This window comes from Centroberyx gerrardi, chromosome 22 (assembly GCF_048128805.1).
Source record: "Centroberyx gerrardi isolate f3 chromosome 22, fCenGer3.hap1.cur.20231027, whole genome shotgun sequence".
NCBI lineage: Eukaryota > Metazoa > Chordata > Actinopteri > Beryciformes > Berycidae > Centroberyx > Centroberyx gerrardi.
In genome coordinates this window covers 17,406,366-17,427,712 of record NC_136018.1, presented here as the reverse complement: position 1 = coordinate 17,427,712, position 21,347 = coordinate 17,406,366, and the positions used below count along the sequence as shown (strand labels likewise).

Genomic DNA, 21,347 nt, shown 5'->3' with positions numbered 1-21,347 from the left:
ACTTGGTTGCTTAACTCAACCTACAGAAGTCAAGGAAACACACATTGTTCTATGCAGACTAGAAGTGCTGTAGTGCTGCTGTTTCTCTCTGTGGGATAATGACAGTTTATTGGTATCACAAAACTACAGCAGAGCTAAGTAGCTCACACACCAGCTCCAGCTTCCCTACAGGAATCAATACGGTACATCATTAGTCATGATCACAACAATATTATTATCCTGCCTTTATGTCAGAAAATTATATAACTTAAACTAACTTGCGTCTTTGCACTGAGTCATGTAGATTCTAAATGAACACAATAAAATCAGAGGCAAAGACTTTACATGCAAAGACTTTTATTTATGAATAGTCTGCAGTATTGTACAATAATAACACACACTTGTCTCTATTTATGATCATTCTCAATGATCATGCCAAATATAGACAAATGTTGTGCCCTCAAAAACAGTTCCCTTTTCACAATAATCTAAAAATACCTTGTTCTGTTTTAAATATGTAGCATAACTTTTGAAAATAAAATATGCATTATATGAAATATAACAGTTGTTTATTGGATAGACTATATAGTACCAAATGCAATTATATGCAAATACACCTTTTTCTCTGTAACTTCTTACGCATTTCATGCACAACAAAAAAAGAAGGATGCTGGCGCATACAAAAAAAGCTGTACAGACTTCGGTATGAAAATAGAAAATATCAAAGCAAGATGTGCACCAATAGTCTATATGTTACAAATAACTTGCAGTACAAAAAGATCTATGAGAATGACCAGATAACATTAGTCTACCTGGAACACAGAGGTACAGGTACTGGGTTGGCAACAGGACAATGACAAACCTCGTATCGAACTTTCACCGACGAACTCAGGTCAAAGCCACTTTCATGCAAGTCTAGAACCAGATCCAACAAGATCAACATCAAATACAGGTGGATCAAGGGGGTTAAAGACAACAGCAACGTCTTGCAAGTGACATGGTCAAACAAGCAAATCATATGTTGAAAACCCAGTTTTAGCTTTGAATTTGGTATTAAACCCAGTAAATGTTGATGTCCAATGCATAGCACATAGTTCTGTTTGGTATGTTATTCAACCTTCTTGTATTGCTACCCCATAAGTGAAGAGCGTGTAAACCAATTGCCAGTTATGTTCTCGACTTATAAAGCACTGATATGTCAAAAGTTACATTAAATTATTGAACACTTTCAGATACCGCAATAAGTATTCCAACAGCAAGGTTCTGTACAGCATCAATATTAAGCATCTTTAGCTTAATATTTAGTATTATTGCCAAAATAACGCCAAATGTTTTTATTCATAAAAGTAAAATGGATTACCGATGTCCAGTTTAAATGAGTAAAAGTAAGATTTGTACACCAAAAATACTGTATGTGTTACACACAAATGAACTTTTCCACAGAAACAGTAGTGTGTACAAGGCACACTGCGATCAATATAGCTACATCTATCATTTCTTGCAAAAAAGCACTTCTGAAATTAGATATATTTTCACACGTTAAATCTTAAACTAAGATGTGAGCAAAGAAAACTGCACGGTTAAATATAAACTTCTGTTAATGCCATAAAATATATATTTTCTTTTTGTACAGTATGAGGATTGATTAACAAAAATAAACACATTTGCAAAATCAGATATTTCTGACGCACGTTGCGACTGCTGATGCTGAGAGAACGAGCACAACTGATGGCACCGGGAAACCGGGAGGCTGAAGACTTGGGTGGGAGTGACACTGAGAACAGAACGGACCGAGTGTAATCTCTGAGGACTTGAAGAGATTATCAGGTGCTCACAAGTAACACAAAGCCAGTAATCTTAGCAGTGCAACTTCCCTAACACTTTAGCTTTAAAGCAGGCGTTTAAATGAGATCAGCTCCTTGCACCGGAGACGTAACTGCTACTCAAAACATTTGTCACGAAAGCCCCGTACAACAATATTGCTCTTGAGTGAAACTATTCAAGGACCACAGTGTTTCTCATTCCAATCCAATACATTCTCTATCACACAAGTATAAGAATAAAGAGCAGGGGGGATCGTTATTGGTAATGCACCCCAAGACTACACTTCCAAAAACCTAGTCTTTTCTTAACAGATAAGAAAATATACATTTCTTCAGCATTTAAATGTCTTAAATCCTTTTTTGTTTCTTAATAAAATCTTATACCTCTTTCTTATGTACATTTGGTGTAGGTTAACACTGATTGTAATGCAATACCATTTTCTTATTTTGTTTTTCTGTTACATTTCTTTTGTTTGAAGAGCAGAAGCACTTTTACATTCATATTTCAACACCAAAGCTCAAGAGGAGCCCGAGTGCAGAGGGGGACAATGACATGCATTTTTCCAAAAAGCAAAATAAGACAACTTCAAAAGGAGGAGGTTCGCTTGTTTGAGCAAATAAAACTTTTAAGAGGTGGACAGAATGGAAGGAGGATGAAGATGAGGAAGCTGAAAAGGAGTGAAGGCCTGGAGAATTGGCACCAGCGGCACCTTTATTTGGCTGTAAAAATGCTCTCGCAGCACCAGGACAGTCACTTTTGTGAGGAGTATTGTGTAACCACACTGGGGGTCACAGTTGACTAACCGTGAGGTGAGATGGAAGCTTTGTTGTTGGGAAAAGCTGTTAACGTGAAAAAGCCAGATTTCCACAGTGGTGAAGGCAATGTCAGAGGTTACACTCGCTCCACTCGACTGGGGTCGTACGAGTCTAATGAGAAAAGAGAGGCAAGAAGAGATAAGGACACAATCACAAACTACTACAGAATGATATTATTTCCTCTTAGAAACTTGAAAGCTGAAGTTAACAGCAATAGGATGACAATCAATAGTATTCCTATTTCAATACATAGTAACTTACAAAGTTTACTTTAATTCCTTTGTTCATTTGCTGCTTCCCTCTGGAGGCAAACGAGGCATATCAAATGGTTAATCTCTAATTTCCTTAGTTTGCACCCACCTGAGACAGAGAGCATCTCCTCGTCCTCCATGCTTGAGGAGCCACAGGTGCCGCTGTTGAAGCTGAGTGGCAGAGTGATCTCTCTCTTGGGAACACTGCGAGGTTTGGGAAGCAGCGGAGGCTTCTGGAGCTTGGTGCGCTGCTTCGGCCTGGGCAGCTCTTCTCGCTCAGCCTCCTGCGTCGCTTCTGCTCCGCTGACCTCTGGTGTATTCTCTCCATCTCTCTCCTTCTCCAAAGGCTTTTGTTTGTCGTCCTCCACAATTTTCAGCTCCACCTCTACCTCTCCTTCCTCCTCCTCTGTTTTTACTTCAACTTCTTCTTCTTCTTTCTCCTCCTTGTCTTCTGCTTTTAGTGCAATCTCAGCATTCATCTCTTCTTCATTGATTTTAAGTTCGACTTCCGCCTGCTCTTCTTTTCTTTGCTCTTCCTGATTTACCTCGTCATTCTGCTCTTCAGGTTCCGCCCTCTCGTTGAGTGTTTCTTGTGCCTTTTCAAGCTCATCTGTCTTTTCCTCCTCCAATTGCTTCTCTTCCTCCAATTGCTTCTCCTCCTCCTCTTCAGGTTCTGCCCTCTCGTGTGTTTCATGTGCCCTTTCAAGCTCATCTGTCTTTTCCTCCTCCAATTGCTTCTCCTCCTCCTCTTCTTGTTTCTGCATAACTTCCCCTGTCGCCTCTTCATGAGCCCCACTCTCCTCTGTGTCTCTGTCTCTCTCCTCAGAATCAGCCTCTCCTCCAGAGTCTGAACTTTTGAGACTGAGGCGTCTTATTCGGGACACTGAGTCCAACTCCTTCAGACGGGCCATTCTGTCTGTGGTTGACCTGCCCAGAGACATAGCTGATGAAGAGGCAGAAGAGCTTAGCTTGTCCTGGAGGGATTCAATAAGCTTGGAAGCCCCACCACGCCCCTTCTTCTCCCCACTGCACATGCTCAGAGCTAGCTTTTCATCAGGGGTGACAGGCAGGGACAGTGGAAGCTTACTGGGTGGGAACTCAGGCAGGTCCAGCACCACCGCGGGCTGAGTCTCACTATCATGGTGGTCTTCACTGTCACTGTGGTTGCTGCTGGGCTTTTGTCTGTCTTCACCCTCTACATGGTCCACACCTGATCCTGTCTCCTTGTCTTCCTCCATCTCTGGTCCCTGGCTAATCAGGGACTCCTCTATCACTTGCTCACACTGTCCCATCACCTGCTGTGTCTCTCTGCCTGGACTATGTTTCTCAGCCTCTACTGGAAAGGTTATAATGTCTACACTGGTGGTGTTGGCGGCTACGGTGATGTCTGGGTCCTCCTGCTTGTCCTCTGCCTGTTTGTCAGCCACACCCAAGGCTTCCACTGGAACAGCTATGCCCAGGATCCTGGCTGCCCTCTGCTCAATGGACTCATTCTCAGGGATACCTTTTGCACATTTGACCTCGTACAGTTTACTGAGGTCTTCTGTAGGGAGAGCATTGGCTTTCTCCTGAATGAGTAGGTTCTCCAGATGCTTGTCTGCTATTGTTGACTCATTTTTATAGTTCAGAGGTTCAGAGATGGCGTATCTCTCATCAGCTTCATCATCCTCAAAAACAAATGCAGCTTCCCTGGTCAGCCTGGTGATATGTGGTGAGCCTTCACCTTTGGGTGATCTGCTGTTTTCACTCCTGGTCCTACAGATGTTCAAATTCTGCTCACCCCTAAATCGCAGCATGTTATCTGCTTTAGCCTTTCTCTCAGCATCCACCTCAGCTTGAAGCTCTGTATTTGAATTGTGCTCAGAGCTACCACTAGTTTTAACAAGTGTTGTCCTACTTTCCCATGACAGCTGCACAGACTGATTAAGCTCCTGGTGATCGAGTGGAGATGGGACTGAAAGCGAGCGTTGGATTGGCTCTCCAGGACCTCCGGGAGTCTCTGTGTAGACTGTTAACCCCACATCCCTCAGCAAGGATTCTTGGGGGACTGGGATGTCCTGCCTGTAGACCCGGTTTGAGTCAGTGTGCGAGGACAGGAAGCAATAGTCTCTGGGGCTTGGGTCTGGGAGTATGGATAGCTCATTTGTTGATGGTGTGGTGTTGGTCTGTGGCCTGGAGAATGCACTCTTCATGTCCCTGTAGTCTAGATCAGTGGTAGAAGACCAGGACTCTGATCTGGTTTTCATATTGTTGGGTTTATCTATGTGCATTGGTGGAAGACTGATTGCTTCCCTGCCTGGGTCTGGACCAGCAGTGAAAAGTGCTGGGTTCTGGAATTGACCTCCTGATTTACTCAGCTCTAATATGTTCTTATGCACCTCATCCAGATCCTCAATGCACTGGTCCACATTGGGTCTCTTGCTGATTGTGTCTTGGAGCTCCTTGTTAAAGCACTCCAGCTCTCCTATGGCATCCCAGGGTCGCCGGTTCACTGGCTTTAGGAGGAACTGACCAAAGGCTACCTGTTCTGCACTGTCCAGGGGATTGGAGTTACTCTTCCTGGGGGAGGATGGCTGCTGGTCTCCCTGACCCCTCTCCTCTTTGGATGGGGAGGATGGGGCTTGTTGTGAGGGTTGCAGTGATGGCGGCTGGGCTGTGCTGAGGCTGAGACGGGAGAAGGCGCTGTTGCTGGAGGGATGGAGGTTCTTCTGACCTGCCATGGGGTAGCCATAGGAAGAGCTACTATCTGTCCCCACACCACTGTCTGTGGTTGCATCTGAGGCAGAATGGCCAGGCTCCTGTCCCCTAGGAGGGCTCTGGGGAACTGGGCTTTTCATCACTGTCAAAGGTGAGCTGGTCTGGGTCTCCTGATTGCGGTATTGGTTTCCAGGCCAGGACCCGGCGTAGCATAACTCTTTGTCTTCACTGGCTTGAAGGGCCCAGGCATCTATTATCTCCTTCCTTAGAGGAGCCCTCTTGTAGTTCCTCATTGAGGATGTGCTACTGGTGTGGAAGTGGGAGTGGTGGGGTCTGATGGGCATCTCGGTCATCGACTTGCTCCGGAGGTTCTGGCTCTCTGTGTGGCCTACAGTGATGCTGTCTGTGTTGGTGACAGTCAGGCTTGGTATCGTCTCATTATTGTTCTGATCAGAGTCTTTGTTAATGTTAGTCGGCGTGTGAATGGGGACGGACACAAGGCAGAAGATGGTCTCACTCACCCTTCTCTTACTGTTCCTGTTATTCTCTGGCCCTGAATCTGGGACAATCTTCTTCACTTGAGTGATGGTTTCTGCAAAGCCCTGGTCTGAGCTTGAGCCCTGGCGGGATGAGGAGCAGGTCGTTAATGGGGCCTGGAAGGCTGAGGATGGCAAGGGAGGAGGACGTTGGTTTTTGGGATATCTGTTGTTGCAGTTTTGGTCAGTTGCTGGGAAGTTATCGACAGTCTCTTTGTGCAAATCGCTGTGCCACCTGTTATTGTCATTGTCGAAGTCGCTAGAAGACGTCTGGTTGGCATCATCAATCGGTTTGGCCGCGATGAAGGGCCCCAACGGCGGGGGCAAAAAGGCACTGTCGTCGGACACAGGCTCCGACACGGTGACGCTGGGAAGCTCGTTGCGGATGTGGCGGATCTTGTCGGCGTCCGTCAGGGAGTTGCCACCCAGGGCTGAGGAAATATGACGGACACGGGGGTCGTCAAAGGGGATGTACTGGACCCCTCCACCAGGGTGCTCCTGGGCGGTATAGACAGGGTAAAGCTGCTTCTGGCTAGGTACGCTTCTCTCTCTCTGGGGGTCAGGCCAGGAACCTGCTGGATGTCTGGTGAACCAATGAGATCCATCTGGAGCCATCTGCATCTGCTGGTACACATCGCCTCTGTACCTGAGAGTTACAACAATACAGTTGCATTTCATCATATAGCAATGACTTCAAAAAGTAATAATGGAATAGAAAATGTACAAGCTAATAATATAATAAAAGGGATGCTAGCCAATATGATGATAGCTCTCATTCCATATTTGCTTAGTGTGTTAAGGACTGGTTTTAGAAATATAGATTGGAGGGGAATACCACTCCATTTAAGAATACAACATAATCCTTACTGCATTGGACAGGTCAACTAATCCAAAGAAATGTTTTGATACACACGTCCTAGTTTCTAACTGGTGCTGGACAAAAAATGCTCAAACAAATTTCAAAGTAGGTCCACACAGAAATATGCTCCATCAAAAGTTTATTCTGTGTAAACAAACATTACTTTTAGTGGACCTACCTTTTTGAAAACAGTTCAATTTATAAACATGAACAAATCTCACCAGAGAACCTAGAAAATACACTGATTTTGAGGAGACTGGGGCAGCTCCAATGACAGAGAAACCTATTTGAACTTGATTTTATAGAAGATCTATCTTACCTGAGCGCTATTTGTAAATAATATTGGGTACTGTTATTTTCAGCTTTCCCATATTTTTTCAAACTGACTATCAATGCAGCAGTAGCTATATAGGTGTGACATGACACATTAAGGGGCTATGTTATCTCTGTTCAGGAACACCTAATAACATTTGAATGCTGAAATTCAGTGGTATTTTCCTTTAAAGCCTTAATCTAGATTTATTGGCCCACATACTTTGGTTAACATTTTTCTCAGGTTCTAGGAGGAATTGTTGTCCACTAGGCCTATAGGAAACAGTTCAATGATATTATGTGAAGAGCCAAACAGAAGTTGGCGGCCAACTGCAGAGACAATTTGGCGACGGGAGGGGGGCAGCCACCAGCCAGCCCCTGACAACTATAGAGGACGCAGCCACCTCCACAATCCCCACTCTGTGCATCACAGCACATACTGACAGTTCTATGTTGGATGAAAATCATTCACACCACAACCACATCTGTATATAGTTAGATCTTTAGGAAATATATCAAAGTTAAATTGGCCGACATATCATCCACAAAAAGGTTTGGTAAGCTTTTGAATAGGATCTGTCCGTGCGCGCATCACGTGGCATAGAAGTCGTAAGCGCAAATCCCGATAATCCTTGACACCAAAATTGCATTGCACTGCTTGATCGTTACTGACACACCCCATACTGTACCTCTCCTCCCACTTAGGCGCAGTCAAGTTCAAGGCAATTCACCAAAATACCAAACAGGCGCAGGCGAGAAAAAAACCTGCACCCAATGAAAATGGCACTTTGCCGGTGCAAAGGCCCGCCATGCGCCGTCATGAAAATAGAGCTCTATACCTCAATTTAATTGAATGTTTACATACATTACAGCCTTTTATAGACTCAAAATACATGTAAAACTAGTGTTTAGCTGTCAAATACTGTAAGTCTTTAATTCGAAAACTCAGCTAATCAATGTGAAAGTGAAAATGATGACTTGAATGAATTAAATTAAGGCAAATCAAAACATAAACAAATCTATTAGTGGGGCGACAGTGTTTCAATCAAGGGCACCATACAACTATTACGGAATGACAACTCAAACTAAATCCTAGCAAACATTACACAGACCTTGTTGTCTAGTGTTGGACTAGGCTTAATTTATATCTGTGAAAAAAGAGCAATTACCTGTAGTCAACAGCGATTTCACCATAGCCCCGGCGACCCCCTCTCATTATAGGGGCTCTCTTATATGATGGGGGAGGGATGTATCCTGGAGGTCCAGAGTCCTGTGCAAAATAGTCCAGCTGGGGGTCACCTGTCCTGGATAGGGGAAGTGGTGTTCGGTCCCTGGCCTGGGGAACAGCTGAGTCTCTCCCAGACAACACCTCACAGCTTCCCCTGATCTGCTGGTGCACCTCATAGGAAGGGGGTCTGGGGGGTCGGGTGAAGCGGGGCTTTGGTGTCATGGAGAGTTGGCTGGCGCTAGCCGGCCTGCCATTCTCCGGCCAGCGTGGAGCCCTGTAAAGGTCATGGGGTGACAGTGGGTGGCCATTGACCCTCCTGTACAGTTCCTGACCGGACAAGGTCATGTCAACATACTGCAGGCTGTCAGGCTGCATCATCCGCGGCAGGGACTGGGATTTGGCTTTGGTCCTGGGGTGGACTACCATGCCCTCTGGTGTCCTGGCATGGAGCCGCTGCTGTTCCTGTGCCCAACGTTCGCCCTCGCTCTCTGACAGCTGGCGGCCAAAGCTCACAGCCGGGCGCCACTCATCTGTCCCCAGGCTCTGGCACTTCCTCTCAGCAGCCATCCTCCACTGGTGCAGAGCAGCCTCCCTTTCTCTAGAGCGGGCCTGGACCTGTGCCTGCACCTGGGCTTGGGCCGCCCAGCGCTGCCTCTCCTGGGTTGCCCTCTGACACTCCTCTGCAGACATATCTTGGCCTCTTGGCTGTTGTGGTGCCTCCGGCCTCCCGTAGCCCCCTTGTCCTCCTCCACGGGGCTCTCTGAAGTCAGCATAGTCCAGCAGCACAGTGAAGTCCTGGCCTCTCCTCCTCCAGTAGGACACATCCTTGGACTGCGACTGCGGACCTCTGGGGCCATCACAGAACCTGAGAGCAAAAACACAAAGAAAGTTCATATGATTCACTACAAACTGATTTAGTGATGAGCATATACATAAGACAACAAGACCAATTGAAATTCAAATTTTAAAAAAGAGTTACAAGCACTTTGAAATGTCCGGGATAGCCTACAATGTGGGCAGATGTGAATTGAGTCCATCTCCCACTAGATGGAGACAGATGACCATGAGTAGCAGTGCAGTGCCTGGTACTGTGATTCTCTTTGGGGCATAATGAACACATTACACAATGACACACTGTGGCTGTGAGTCCTGGATGTCCTTCAAGATAGATCAACAACTCAAAGGACGATTCTTTGACAATCATCTTTCTATTCCGCTCTTGACCTGAGAAAAGTAGTAATGCCTCACTAGAATAGACTAAGGAGAGCTCCTACATCTGAGGGGACTTTGTGATGGCAGTCCTGATGGGCTGCAGCAAGGCTCAATGGTCTCTGGATACAGCCTGGTTATTTCTGGAGTGACTGAATGACTGCCTGACAATGTAAACAAGACGCATGCACATGTGTACGCCCCCGGGGCCGAGGCTGCTGAGCATCCTTGACATTTCCATCCATGATCATCATTGGCCAGAGACGTGTGCTGGGGGGGAAGTCGGCCATGCCAATCTGCTACATTTGGGGGCATCTCATGTAAGATGAGTTACCATCATTAGTTTAATTGGGTCTAAGTAGCACTGCCTAATGGGAGTGCCAAGATAGGCCTGTTCCTTATCTAAACTAAAGCTGCCAGGCAAAACGGATTTGGATGAGGGGAAAAAAGAAGGATCAACAAACAACAGACTGAAATTGCAGAACATATGTCTTAGCAATTCCCACATTCCCAATAGAATGCTCTGATAGCACTGGCAGAGCAGGGACATGAAAATGCGGATTACCCGTCTCAAAAAAAAAAAAAAATCACTAACACACCCATTGACATTATTCAAGGTCATATGACTATTTTCAGATGCTCTGTCACTGGCTGTCGGCAAAAACGGATTAGGAGAAAAAAAAGAAAATCAGGCAAACAAAATGTAAGGAAAAAAGGGAAAAATCTGACAAGCCTGTCTAATTGTGTGGACATGGGAACAGCTGTATTGACTTTGTCTCAGTTACAGCACACTAACCCCCAGTACTGGTGCGAATAGGCAAACTAAACAGGCCTGCTTTCAGGAAAAAACAGATTGACTGCAGCTAGCCTGCATCTCTGGAAACATCATACGTTTTAACACTCCTTACCCAGGAGGGTTTCAATTGCATAACTCCAGACTGAGCTAAATATAGCCTAACTTCCATATACATATTTAAATAAACCCTATATGAAGCCTGTATTATTAATGGCACATGCATTATATAAGGAGGTATAATGGCTTTGAAACAGTGGAGGTGGGTTAGGCATATTGATCGTGCACATGTGTGTGTGTTGGGGGTGGGGGGGGGTCTGATAAACCTGACAACACATGGCAAGCTGTGTGTGTGTGTCTGTATACGACTGTGTGTGTGTGTGTTTGTGTGTGTGTGTGTGTGTGTGTGTGTGTATGTATGTCTGTGTGTGTGTGTGTGTAAGACGGGCATGCTCAATGGGGCACAGAGGTCTACCAAACAGCAGCTTTGTTTACAACTCCAAGGTCCCATGTGGCAGATTAAGACTCCAGCACACATTATCCCTCCTCCCCAGCCCATGACTTTATTGGGAAGAGGAGGAGAGGGAGGGAAATGGAGATGAAATGGGAGGCAGGGACACAGGGAGGGAGGGATGAGAGCGACAGAGAGATGGAGGGAGGGATCGAGAGACAGTGTGAGGCAGTTCCACTCAAAATGTGGTGCAAAATCCCCATGCGAAAGTCCTTGACTAGTTCTTTAATTTCATTCATCTGTTCCTTCAAAGCGCCATAAGAAAGACTGATTGTGTCATTATTCAATAAGCAACAAGGACAACCACAGACGAGATGGTCGAGAAAAAGGGCATGTAAAGGGTCGGTCAGACAGGAGCAAATGATTGGTCTCAAGGTATAACACAGACTACATCTTACCCGCTGTCTGAGGTCAGGGACTCGCCCAAGGAGTGGGTGTCACCTTGGCTCCGGATGTCGCCCTCTCGTCTGGACTGGCTCCTGTCCCTGGGCTCGTTGTTGTTGTTGGGGCAGCCGCCGCTGTAGACTTGTGGCTGCCTGGTGCCGCCACTGTTCCCGTAGGGCCCCCCGGCCCCTCTCTCATACCCGTTCACTGTCCTGTGGCCGGGCCTGTTCTCCAGGATTTCATGGCGTTTGTTGTAGGACGGCGGCGAGGGGGAGGGCGCCTGGCGGGACGAGGACGCAGGGGCTGGGGTAGGGGTGGAGGAGGAAGAGGGGTGCTGGGGCAGCTTGTATCCATGAGAGATGAGGAGGTCCTCCACACTGTACATGGTCGCATTTGTTTATGCTGGTGTGTTTGCTTTCTTTCTTTTTTTCTATCTTTTTTTTTTTTTTTTTTTTTTTTTTAAATCAGAAGAGAGAGGAAGGGAGGTCGGTTGTCAAGGCGTCTCTGCTTCTTCCCTATGCGCAGCGGCGGGATCACCGGCACAGCTGCGCAGCTGAGGCCATCACTGGGAAAACAAGAGGGGGACGACAGGAAGAGACAAAGAGAGAGAGAGAAAAGAAGGTGACGTTAAAACCATTATCCCCTCTGCCCGTGTCCCATCTTTGTTAAGGGTCCCAACCCAAATGGACAGTCGAGAGGACGGAACAAAAAGACCCCCCCAAACCCCAATTCTGAGCCGCCGCGACGAACCGAGATCGCCCGCTTTCGCACCAGCCCGTGTTGCCTATCCTTTCCCTCCCTCCTCTCGTCTCCAGTCCTCCTAGCAACAACCCTCTCTCCATCTCACTCGGAAAGCACTGGCACCAAACCCATGCACGTCCAGAGCTAAGGAGGACAGGAAGGTAAACAAACCCTCTCCAGAACGACCCACAGTAACACTGGCATCGGTGACGACAAGAGTTTCAGAAGACTGCTGGTACTGCAGTCAAAACACAAAATGTCACTGTTTACAGTGGGTTCCCTGTAGACCTATATACAGTGGCTGTAAGGTAGCTGTTAGCAGCCAAGCAGTGCTCATGTTTGGCATCAATGAGGCGCTGGGGGATTAGGGACAACATTAGGGACTGTTGGAAAAAGATGTTGTACTCCCTTTTACACGTTCTCTCTTTCTTTCTCCCGATATCTCTTTCTCTCCTCCAACCACCTCAAAATAATCGTCTGGTTCTAGTCGAAAATTCAGAGGACATTTTTTGGTCATATGCCTTAAAATGCCTTAGGGTTGGGTATTGAAAAATTAAGCCCAATTCTGAATCAGTATGCAAATAAGAGAATTGGAAGTGATAAAAGTACAGCAGAATTGACAGGCATTGATGCTTCAACACGATCCATGCTCCGTTCTATGCCCTGATTTTGAAGTGTTACACCAAACTTGAAGATGGAATACTTGAGGAACATTACAAGAAAATCATGAAGAATCGTTTAGACCTACTTATTAAAAATATAATCTACACTGATACATTAAGGTAAATAAGATAATTCATTTTTAGAAACATTGAATTTCTTCCAAAAACTATAAGTATTAATATCAAGAACTGATGAGGAATTGAACTGATAATACCCAGGGTGCATCATGATGTAATGCCCTTGGTAAAGTCATGCTTACTGCCTTGTCAACAGGACAGATGCTACTGCAGCCCACTCATTCAATACTCTCCATTGGAAAAGACTGCCAACAGCCTGGCTGTCCTTAATAAGAAATGGCACTCAAGAACAGGACTATAAGAGTCTTTGCCAGAGCCAAATGCTGTTTGAACTGTTTAAAAGCCAATCACACTATGATTGTTTAATGGGAGAGCCAAGTAGCTTGTTTTCAGGTTTGAAAACAGAGGACCAATACAGCCTCACCAAAACTAAAATGTATTCAATTGCAAACACATTAGTTTCTTAGTATTTGTTTAACCAAGTTAATTCCAAAGAGCTGAAAAAAATCTCTTCTACAAAAGGAGACCTGGCCCAGAAGGCAGGACACCACCCTCTCTTCTTTCCTCCTGCTCCCTCCCTCCTCTCCTCCTTCTACCTGAACCCTGAGATAGCCTACTAGGTGATTAACGGGATCCAAGACCGTGAAATGCTGCTCTCTTTGTATGTCTGGCCCTCTAATACGATTATCGTTTTCATTTAAAACCTTAAACCTGTTAGTTTTGGAGGATTGACTCTTGGCGCTTACCCAGTTAATACTGTTTTCGAGTTTAACTCTTTCCATTTGTGTTTTCAGTAATCCCTCAAGGACGGGCTAGTTTTTAGTTTGGTAGGGGGTTTGTTGTGAACAGAGTCAATGCAAAACTAGGATTTTGTTTGCCTCATTTGCTTCCAGATGAGCGTGCAGGCCTAGGGCATAGGCAATCCAATTTGTCAATGACTGTTATTTTATGAACTTCACTTCAACTTGTGCTAGGCCAGCTACTTCAACTCACCCAGTGTTTCTGAACCAAATGACATACAAGAAATACAAGAAAATGCAAGACACTAGTGGCCATTTGTCACTATATAATTTTCATCACTAAATAAACAAGAATCTCTGTGAAATTTGACCCTTTTCCTCTATACTTGCTTATGCCATAACAGTGGCAGCAACAACAGGACTTGAAAGGGTCCTACAGCGTCAGACCAGCACATATCAGACTTTGAGATCAGAAGAACTGGATCCATATCGCCACCCCTTCCTTCCTGTAGATTAGGCCTATCCTTCAAACCAGACAAAAGCTTGTGGATTAGCCTTAGGTCCAGGGCTATGTTCATTAACATGGCAATTCACTTTTGATATGATATATGCATATTAACCTGTCTTAACTGAACACCCATATGCTGCCTAATCTAGCTAAGTCCCAAATCTGAGGTAATTGCTGTTACTGTCATTACTAAATGGGGTTTATCTCCATCATCAGCAAAAGTGAGGATTTCCCCCTGTAAAGTGACCTGCCCTTACACGCACTCTGCCCCCCAGCCCCACCCCCACCTCTTCCTTCCCATCACAAGCTCAGTTTAAATACTACTAATGCTCTTACGCAATGGAATTACCCATTTTATATCAAATAAAACCTCTGATTCAAGCAACAGCATGCAACAATGGCCGGCTTTCATTCCCCAAAACACAACAACATTGTGTTTCGCTACAATGCCTTCTTGTGTGAAAAAGATTGGCGTTGCAGGCAGTGCGCTGCTTATGAATCTGGAAATTGAAAAAAAAGTGCAGATCTGCTGTATTTTAATGATGTGGCTCATTCAAAAAGGAGAAATTAATGATATAGTTTATGGATAACATATGCTGCTAAGTAAGGTAAAAATAAACAGAACCACATGAGGGCTGATGTTGGCATTTCCCTACAGAAGACCCTTAAACTAGCCTCCACATTTTCAACACTAATCGCTCACTGTACACTACTGTAATATCATTTACATTTACGATTGAGAGATGTAAGAGAGCCTCTTTGCGGTCAAGTGAACTTTTGGCAAGGCCACGGCTTGTTTATTAAAAACAGATACAAGCATTTTTAGCTGTGTGAGGGGGCATGTGCCCTTACTGGTGGCTACACCAGCGGCAGGCTGCAGGGGCCTGACGGCTTGCAGGTTGACAGTTTGGTGTCAGCTCCTTATTCATGGCCCAACTGAGATGAGGGCATGGTGGGGAGGGAGGGACAGAGGGAGGAAGGGAGGGTGGGAGGGGAGGGACAGCATGGGTGGCAGACAATGCAGGACAGAGACCTAGATCAGGCCTCGGGGAAGGCAGAACTGCATTGGGAGAGGGAGATGGTGTAGTTAGTTAACAGTCCAGATACTATGGACTAGACCTATGCTACAGGCCTAGGATGGAGGCCTAAGCTAGAAAAGGTTAGCTAAATAATTTGGACTATGCAGTATGTAGTATATAGATAATCTGCAGATGTGACAGTCTATGAAAACCCTGAACTAGCAAAATGAGAAGACGTTTTGCAAAACAAATTCAGGAGATGACAACATTTGACAGTCATTAAAGTTTTGGACATTTGCTTATTTGGGTTTAAGTGTAAAGACGATTTATATTTAATGAAATAGTCTGGGGTAAAGCTAAATGTGAGATGGCGTACCAATGAACCTCACTGACTTAACCTATCCTGTGTACTAGGCCTAGGGCTATAGAACAAAACAAATATGGCTAACAAGCTTCAGCATAAGGATATGCTGGAGCACAACAAAGAAATCTCAGAATAACCCATACACCAGTGGCTGGAACCCAAAAGACGTTAAGCCCCCTTCCTAAAATATTCCACAAGAGCCGCACCTCTGCACTACATTGTTCCCAGTCTCGCTGGATCTATATACCACTGACCCAAGTGGGTGTGTGTACTTGGCTAGTTTCTGGCCTGCATCTGTTACAACTGTGCACGCACATGGCTTTCTCAGAGATGACAGGCCATCACATTCAGCACACAGCGTCCACAGATTGTTTATCTATGTGACATCACATTGTCCAGCGGAGGGCCGTCTCTCTTCCTGAGGAAGTGCGTCGCTGTGAGGACAGAGGAGAGCCGACGGTGTCGCAAATGTTTCCAATCAGCCTCTCGGCAGGCTCCCGTTTCTCCCGGGGAACGGAGCTCGGGGCGTGTTATGGCTGAGGCCAGAGCAATAAACAGCCAAACAACCCCAGGCCATATTTCACCCGCACCGACCCTTACAAAACCCAGTGCTCTGGACTTCAGGTATAATTCAGTAACATGCAGTGTGGGCATAATACCAGGGGAGCTATCTGCCCTTTTGACACTCGCTATCAGTCAGAAAAATCCCACTGTGTTCTCTCTTTTTCTGGACTTCTCTCCAGTGTCATAGGGGTTAGGAGCCATGCAACAATAGCAATAATTCAGACCAATCACATCAATGTTAAAAATAGGATCGCAAGTCTCTGAAACATAGATTTGTAAGCTAAGAAGTGAGAGACTTCTATTTGTTTTTTAATGAAACTTGACAATTATTGACAGGTAATAACAAGAAGGTTTCCACTGTCCATTACAAAACAGAGCTTGACACCACATTGCAGCCCATGTGCTACTTGAAACATCCACACCCTCTCGGTAGAGAGTAGCAATAGGCAGGGCCCGTGCATTGTGAGTCAATTAGCTCATATGGAAAGGTTTAGCCAAAAACACCCACTACAATATTTTGTTGAGCATCTCCCATGGCAACAGTTGTTTTGCTTTTGTGAATGGCAGTTCATAGACAATAGCATGTGGGCTGCTAAGATATTCCCGCCGCATTGCTTCAGTCCAAAACTTATTACAGTCAGACTCTGCTGGCAGCAAAATCAAAGGCAGGATGGGATGGGGGATGTTGCTTTATTCCACCATATTCCAACACATCACAGACAACAACATTAAGGTCTGGTCCTAATTCATTTCAGACTGTCAAAAACTAGCCCAGCCAAAAAATTAAAAGGTCCTTCAAGACTAATGTAACATCAATGTTTCATTCCAAAGAAAATTTCAACAATAGCCTAGCCCACAACCGTATAATAGCTTGTTAATGCACAAGGCAAAGCTGTGCAGCATCCAGTGTTAGCCTCAGTAAGACACTGAATACGTGAGGGTAATTATATCAATGGACTCATTTTCCATTGTATAGCAGGCTTAGCTTAATTCAGCTGAAATGCAGCGATTGACGTCATGAGATTTTCTTCCACTGAATGCACACAACACCCGACTCATATGTGGAGGAAAACTTCCAAGGCAAAGCTTTTGCTCCAAAAACCACTGTAGCCAATGCAAGCATTTGAAAACATTTATCGTTTAGTGGGAGACCAAAAAAAACGAGACCTGGGGAAAGGCATGGTTGGAAGGTAGGCTAATCCGCTGAGGCGCTGCTCTGCAGCACAGTAGGCTTCACCTGCATTGAGCTATTCCAAACCCACGTTGTTTCTGAGCCTGCCCGACTAGTTTCATGGTAATTAGTGTCTGTCAAGGTCCAGGGCTCGCTGGAGATGACAGTGGCATGGTTTATCAGCCAGAAACACACTGATCAAAGGGTTAGCACGCTCTGGCTTTCTGCTAATCAGATGTGGACTCTGCACGCCACTCGCTCAACAATGTAGAGGGAAAGGTAAGACATAAACAATTAGGCTAGGCTTGGACTACAATGACATGCTTATCCGAATTTAACATAAACACGCTTCTAGCAAGACAAAATTCAAGAGACTGTATGTCACAAGGCAAAGCAAATCAAAAAAGCTGTTTGATCCTTTAGAACTCTAGGGCATCAAAGATAGTTGATAGGACTCGGAAACAGCCTAATTAGGCTAACATGATTGTGATGCAGATTGCAGGTGGGATGCAAAGGCTCTCCCACAGAATGTAGTTGAAGCCTAGCCCTCGTACTGTAGCCTAGCAAAGCAATGGTTGTCATGATGGATGACATGTTGAATGTGGAAAACTGCTACAATGTAAACAAGTGAGAAAAATCTCCCCCGTAATCTTAAATTGTCAGGGTTGTCTCAAGGGCTTAATCATCGCATTGGCATAAAACTGACAAGCAGAAATCGCCAAATCACTAAGCAGGCAGATCAACCATCTGCCCAGCATATGGCAATGGGCTAGCATCCAGCCAAGATATAACAATATAAACCAAACGTGCATTCCATTTCATGCTTCAGATCACACTTCACTGCCTTGCGTTTGCGCTTTGAGAGGCACACTGGCAGATGTCAATAGTTTTCACACGTTTCTGGCTGGCTTCATCCACCAGCCTCCTGCCTGCGTCACCTCTGCTCTGACATCACATGTGACATCACCCAGGATCTCCGAGGGGATCCCTGTAGTCAGGCAAACATCAGTCGAATTTCAAAAGGCTTCAGATGCATCTCACCCAACGGCGGAAAAACTCATTTACTTGATGCACTTGGCCTAGCACTAATGCTAAAGACAGAGAGTGGAAAAGAGAGAGAGAAAGATATATAGGGAGTGTGTGTAAGAGAGACAAACATTTTAGGGAAATTGGTCAGACTAAACTGTCAAAGCCACTAAAACAGCTAGTGCACAGACAAGATTTAGCATATTGTCACTGTTCTGAATAGTGTCAAAGAGCAGACAGAGCTGTGGCTTCACTGGCTGTGAGGGCAGATGTGCCTGGCTAGATCTGATAAAAATGACTGCACCTAGATCAGGAGAAACTGCTGTAAGGTACACAGGGTACTGCAAGACAGTCAGTCTGCTGCATTAGGTGAGCTGTGCTGTGCACTGACTGGAAAGAGAAAGTCTAGCCCTGGGATACCAGCCTGCCTCCGAGACCAGGAAAGAGCCGAGCCCTCACTTATCGCTGGCTCTTTGGACCACTCCTGAAAGTTGAACTGGTATGACTCATTTCATAGCCGTGGAGGGCCCCCAGATTCGCTGACCAACCCTTTCCTCCTCTGCTGGAAGGAATTAATGAGCCGCTTCCCTCCTAATACACCCCCCACCCCCCCCTCACCCCAGCCGCACCCCCCTCAGGGCATTTAACAGGGCCTCGTGTTCACACACCATCCCAGTCTCAGGGATGTGTGAAAGACCCACCACATGCACACACATGTGCCCACGCACGCACACACACACACACACACACACACACACACTTTCCCTTTCCTCTCTCTGCTTTTTTCAACGCAAATTAGTTGGACCTGGTCTGGGCTACATTTTGCAACAATAATGGCTTTTGGCTTTGTAGTTTGTCAGCTCCCGTTTGTCTAAGAATCCAGCTCACACTGTCTAGAAAATGTCCCTTTACTGACATTTACTAACAGGCTTTGACGTAAGCTCACTGAGCTATGGTAGGTCCTGGCAATAATGAACAGATCACTCCTGGGCAATTTTAATAGCACTTTGATATATATATAAATAAGACTACCTAAAATAATCAAGGGACCTGAGGCCATAGCAGATTAGTCCAAATAAGAGCAGGCACTGACAGATGAAATCTGGTTGGATAAAACCAGATAACTACACAAATAACCAAACAAGGCATCAAAGAGATGATGGTACTTCTTTGTACACTGGTGCAACTTAATGTGTATTAATTTAGTAATAACTTAAACTGGAATTTGAACTGGTCAGATTAAACCTTGGCTATGACAATCTGGCCTCTAGAGGTCCCTGAGTGACAGGACAAGACTGCCAGAAACAATTTATGGTTGAGATCTGCCACAATTAAAACCATCAACCAATGACACAATATTGTAATATAATTTGAGTTGTCTCAAGAAGAATAAAGCAGAGTCAACCTTTTTATGCTATGAGTGTATTGGTTATAATTTTACCTTTATGGAGTAGAAGCCATCCTTGAAAAAAGGTTTCGTCGTTTCTTATGTAAAGGGAAATATTTAGCCCACAATTAATCAACTGTAGCAAACTCAAAGCAGAATAGCTGTGTCAACACAGCATATTCAGATAAAGTAATAAGGCAATGCATGCTGAAGGCAGGGGGAAGGAGACGAGAGGTCAAGTAGCAGCCATCATCATGCAAACATGCTGCAGGTGTGACAAAGTGACAACATGCAAACATCAAAGCAATCTAAACTTGGCAGACCATTTGCCAAGGGCTATTCACAGCTCAGTCCCTTTGCCATTTGTTGTTCCCAAGCATCCGACCTTACACGAAGAGCCAGATATTATTGGACTTGAGTGTTGTCATGATGTCGTTAAGAAATTGATTGACAGGCTTGGCAGGATGCTAGCCCTGCTGGCTCCGTTGCAGGTAGCTGCCGTAGCATGCTAGCCTAGCCCCGATACGTGCCGTTCTCGCTTGTATAGAGACAGGACGAAAAGTCCGTTAAAAAATCTCTGAGTTTAAGGTTGCCTTGCTTATCTGCATAGGTACATACCTGGCAGAACTTGATTTAAGACCTCGTATGAATTATTAGTGTCCTTTGGTAAATTCGGCATATAGATGATCCACCAAGCAGTCCGTTATTTCAATAAAATCTGAGTTTTTATAATTGGTTCACACTGCTTGCTGCCGCCCTCCACGGCAAATTGTGGGGGAATAAGATTGTGAGAATAACAGGGGAGCCAATTATATAAATTGAAATTGTATTTAAGTAAGAGCTGCTTGGAGTATTGGATGCATACCGAATAGAAGAGTGGGTCCTAATGATTCGTAAAAGGTCTTAATTTATGTTCTACCAGGAATACACCATGGCCTATAGGCAAGGACAAATTAAATTGCCTGATTTTTTTAATGGAGTTTGGGGCGACGTTCTTCCATAGAAGAGAACGGCACGTATCGGCGCTAACGCTAGCCTGGCTAGCTCCATCAGCAGTCTTTAACCTTCAGCTGATAGGAGCTAGTCCGCAAATAAGTGGCACTCACCACCACACTGCTTCAAGTTGAGAATAAAATTTGCCACCTTCTTACTCTTTCACCTTCTGACGCCGTGTCCTAAAAGTGTCACTGTGTTGTCCTAAATCCTCTAATCCCGGCAGAGGAGGCAGGGACAGCAGCGCGCCGAGGTAGCTGGCTTGGTTTGGCTGCAAGTTGGGGGACCGCTGTAATGTTGAACGCAAAGCAGATGCGACTCTCAACCTCTGTTTACTCCGCACAGTAGCCTGCCTCCTCCGCCGTCGGCATACGTCGTAAAATGAAAAATGACCCCTCGAAAAAACGCCGGCACACGGGTATGACTGAATTAAACACGGGGTATCGCTCGTCCGGGAGCCACTTTTACCTGTGAAATGCGTCGTTGCGTTGCCGCCTAGTCCCCAGCGCTCATCCCTGCCGCTGCTCTGGACGGACTGAGCCTGGATCTGCTCTGCTGAGGGAACAGCCCTCTACTACAGCACGGCAGAGGAAACAGCCCTCTGCTCCACTGGCGAGGCAGCTGGATGCTGCTCAGCAATAAGGACACCTAATGCTGAGCACTCAACATCTCAATAGAAAGTAATCGAACTCTTGT

The 21,347-nt window shown here is 45.4% G+C and overlaps 1 protein-coding gene across 2 annotated transcripts; it reads right to left on the bottom strand.

Moving 5' to 3' along the window:
• Positions 1 to 325: 325 nt before the first annotated feature.
• Positions 326 to 21,243, bottom strand: jcada (junctional cadherin 5 associated a). Of its 2 annotated transcripts, none has more exons than XM_071896945.2 (5): positions 21,120 to 21,243; positions 11,413 to 11,963; positions 8,443 to 9,366; positions 2,979 to 6,748; positions 326 to 2,729 (listed from the first exon to the last, which is right to left on the bottom strand). In XM_071896945.2, exons 2-5 carry the CDS (start codon positions 11,781 to 11,783, stop codon positions 2,695 to 2,697), a joined length of 5,100 nt encoding a protein of 1,699 aa, XP_071753046.2. In that variant the 5' UTR covers positions 11,784 to 11,963; positions 21,120 to 21,243; the 3' UTR covers positions 326 to 2,694. The 2 variants fall into 2 exon arrangements, with proteins under 2 accessions (XP_071753046.2, XP_078147436.1); XM_078291310.1 differs by lacking the exon at positions 21,120 to 21,243 and adding an exon at positions 20,802 to 21,113.
• Positions 21,244 to 21,347: the final 104 nt, after the last annotated feature.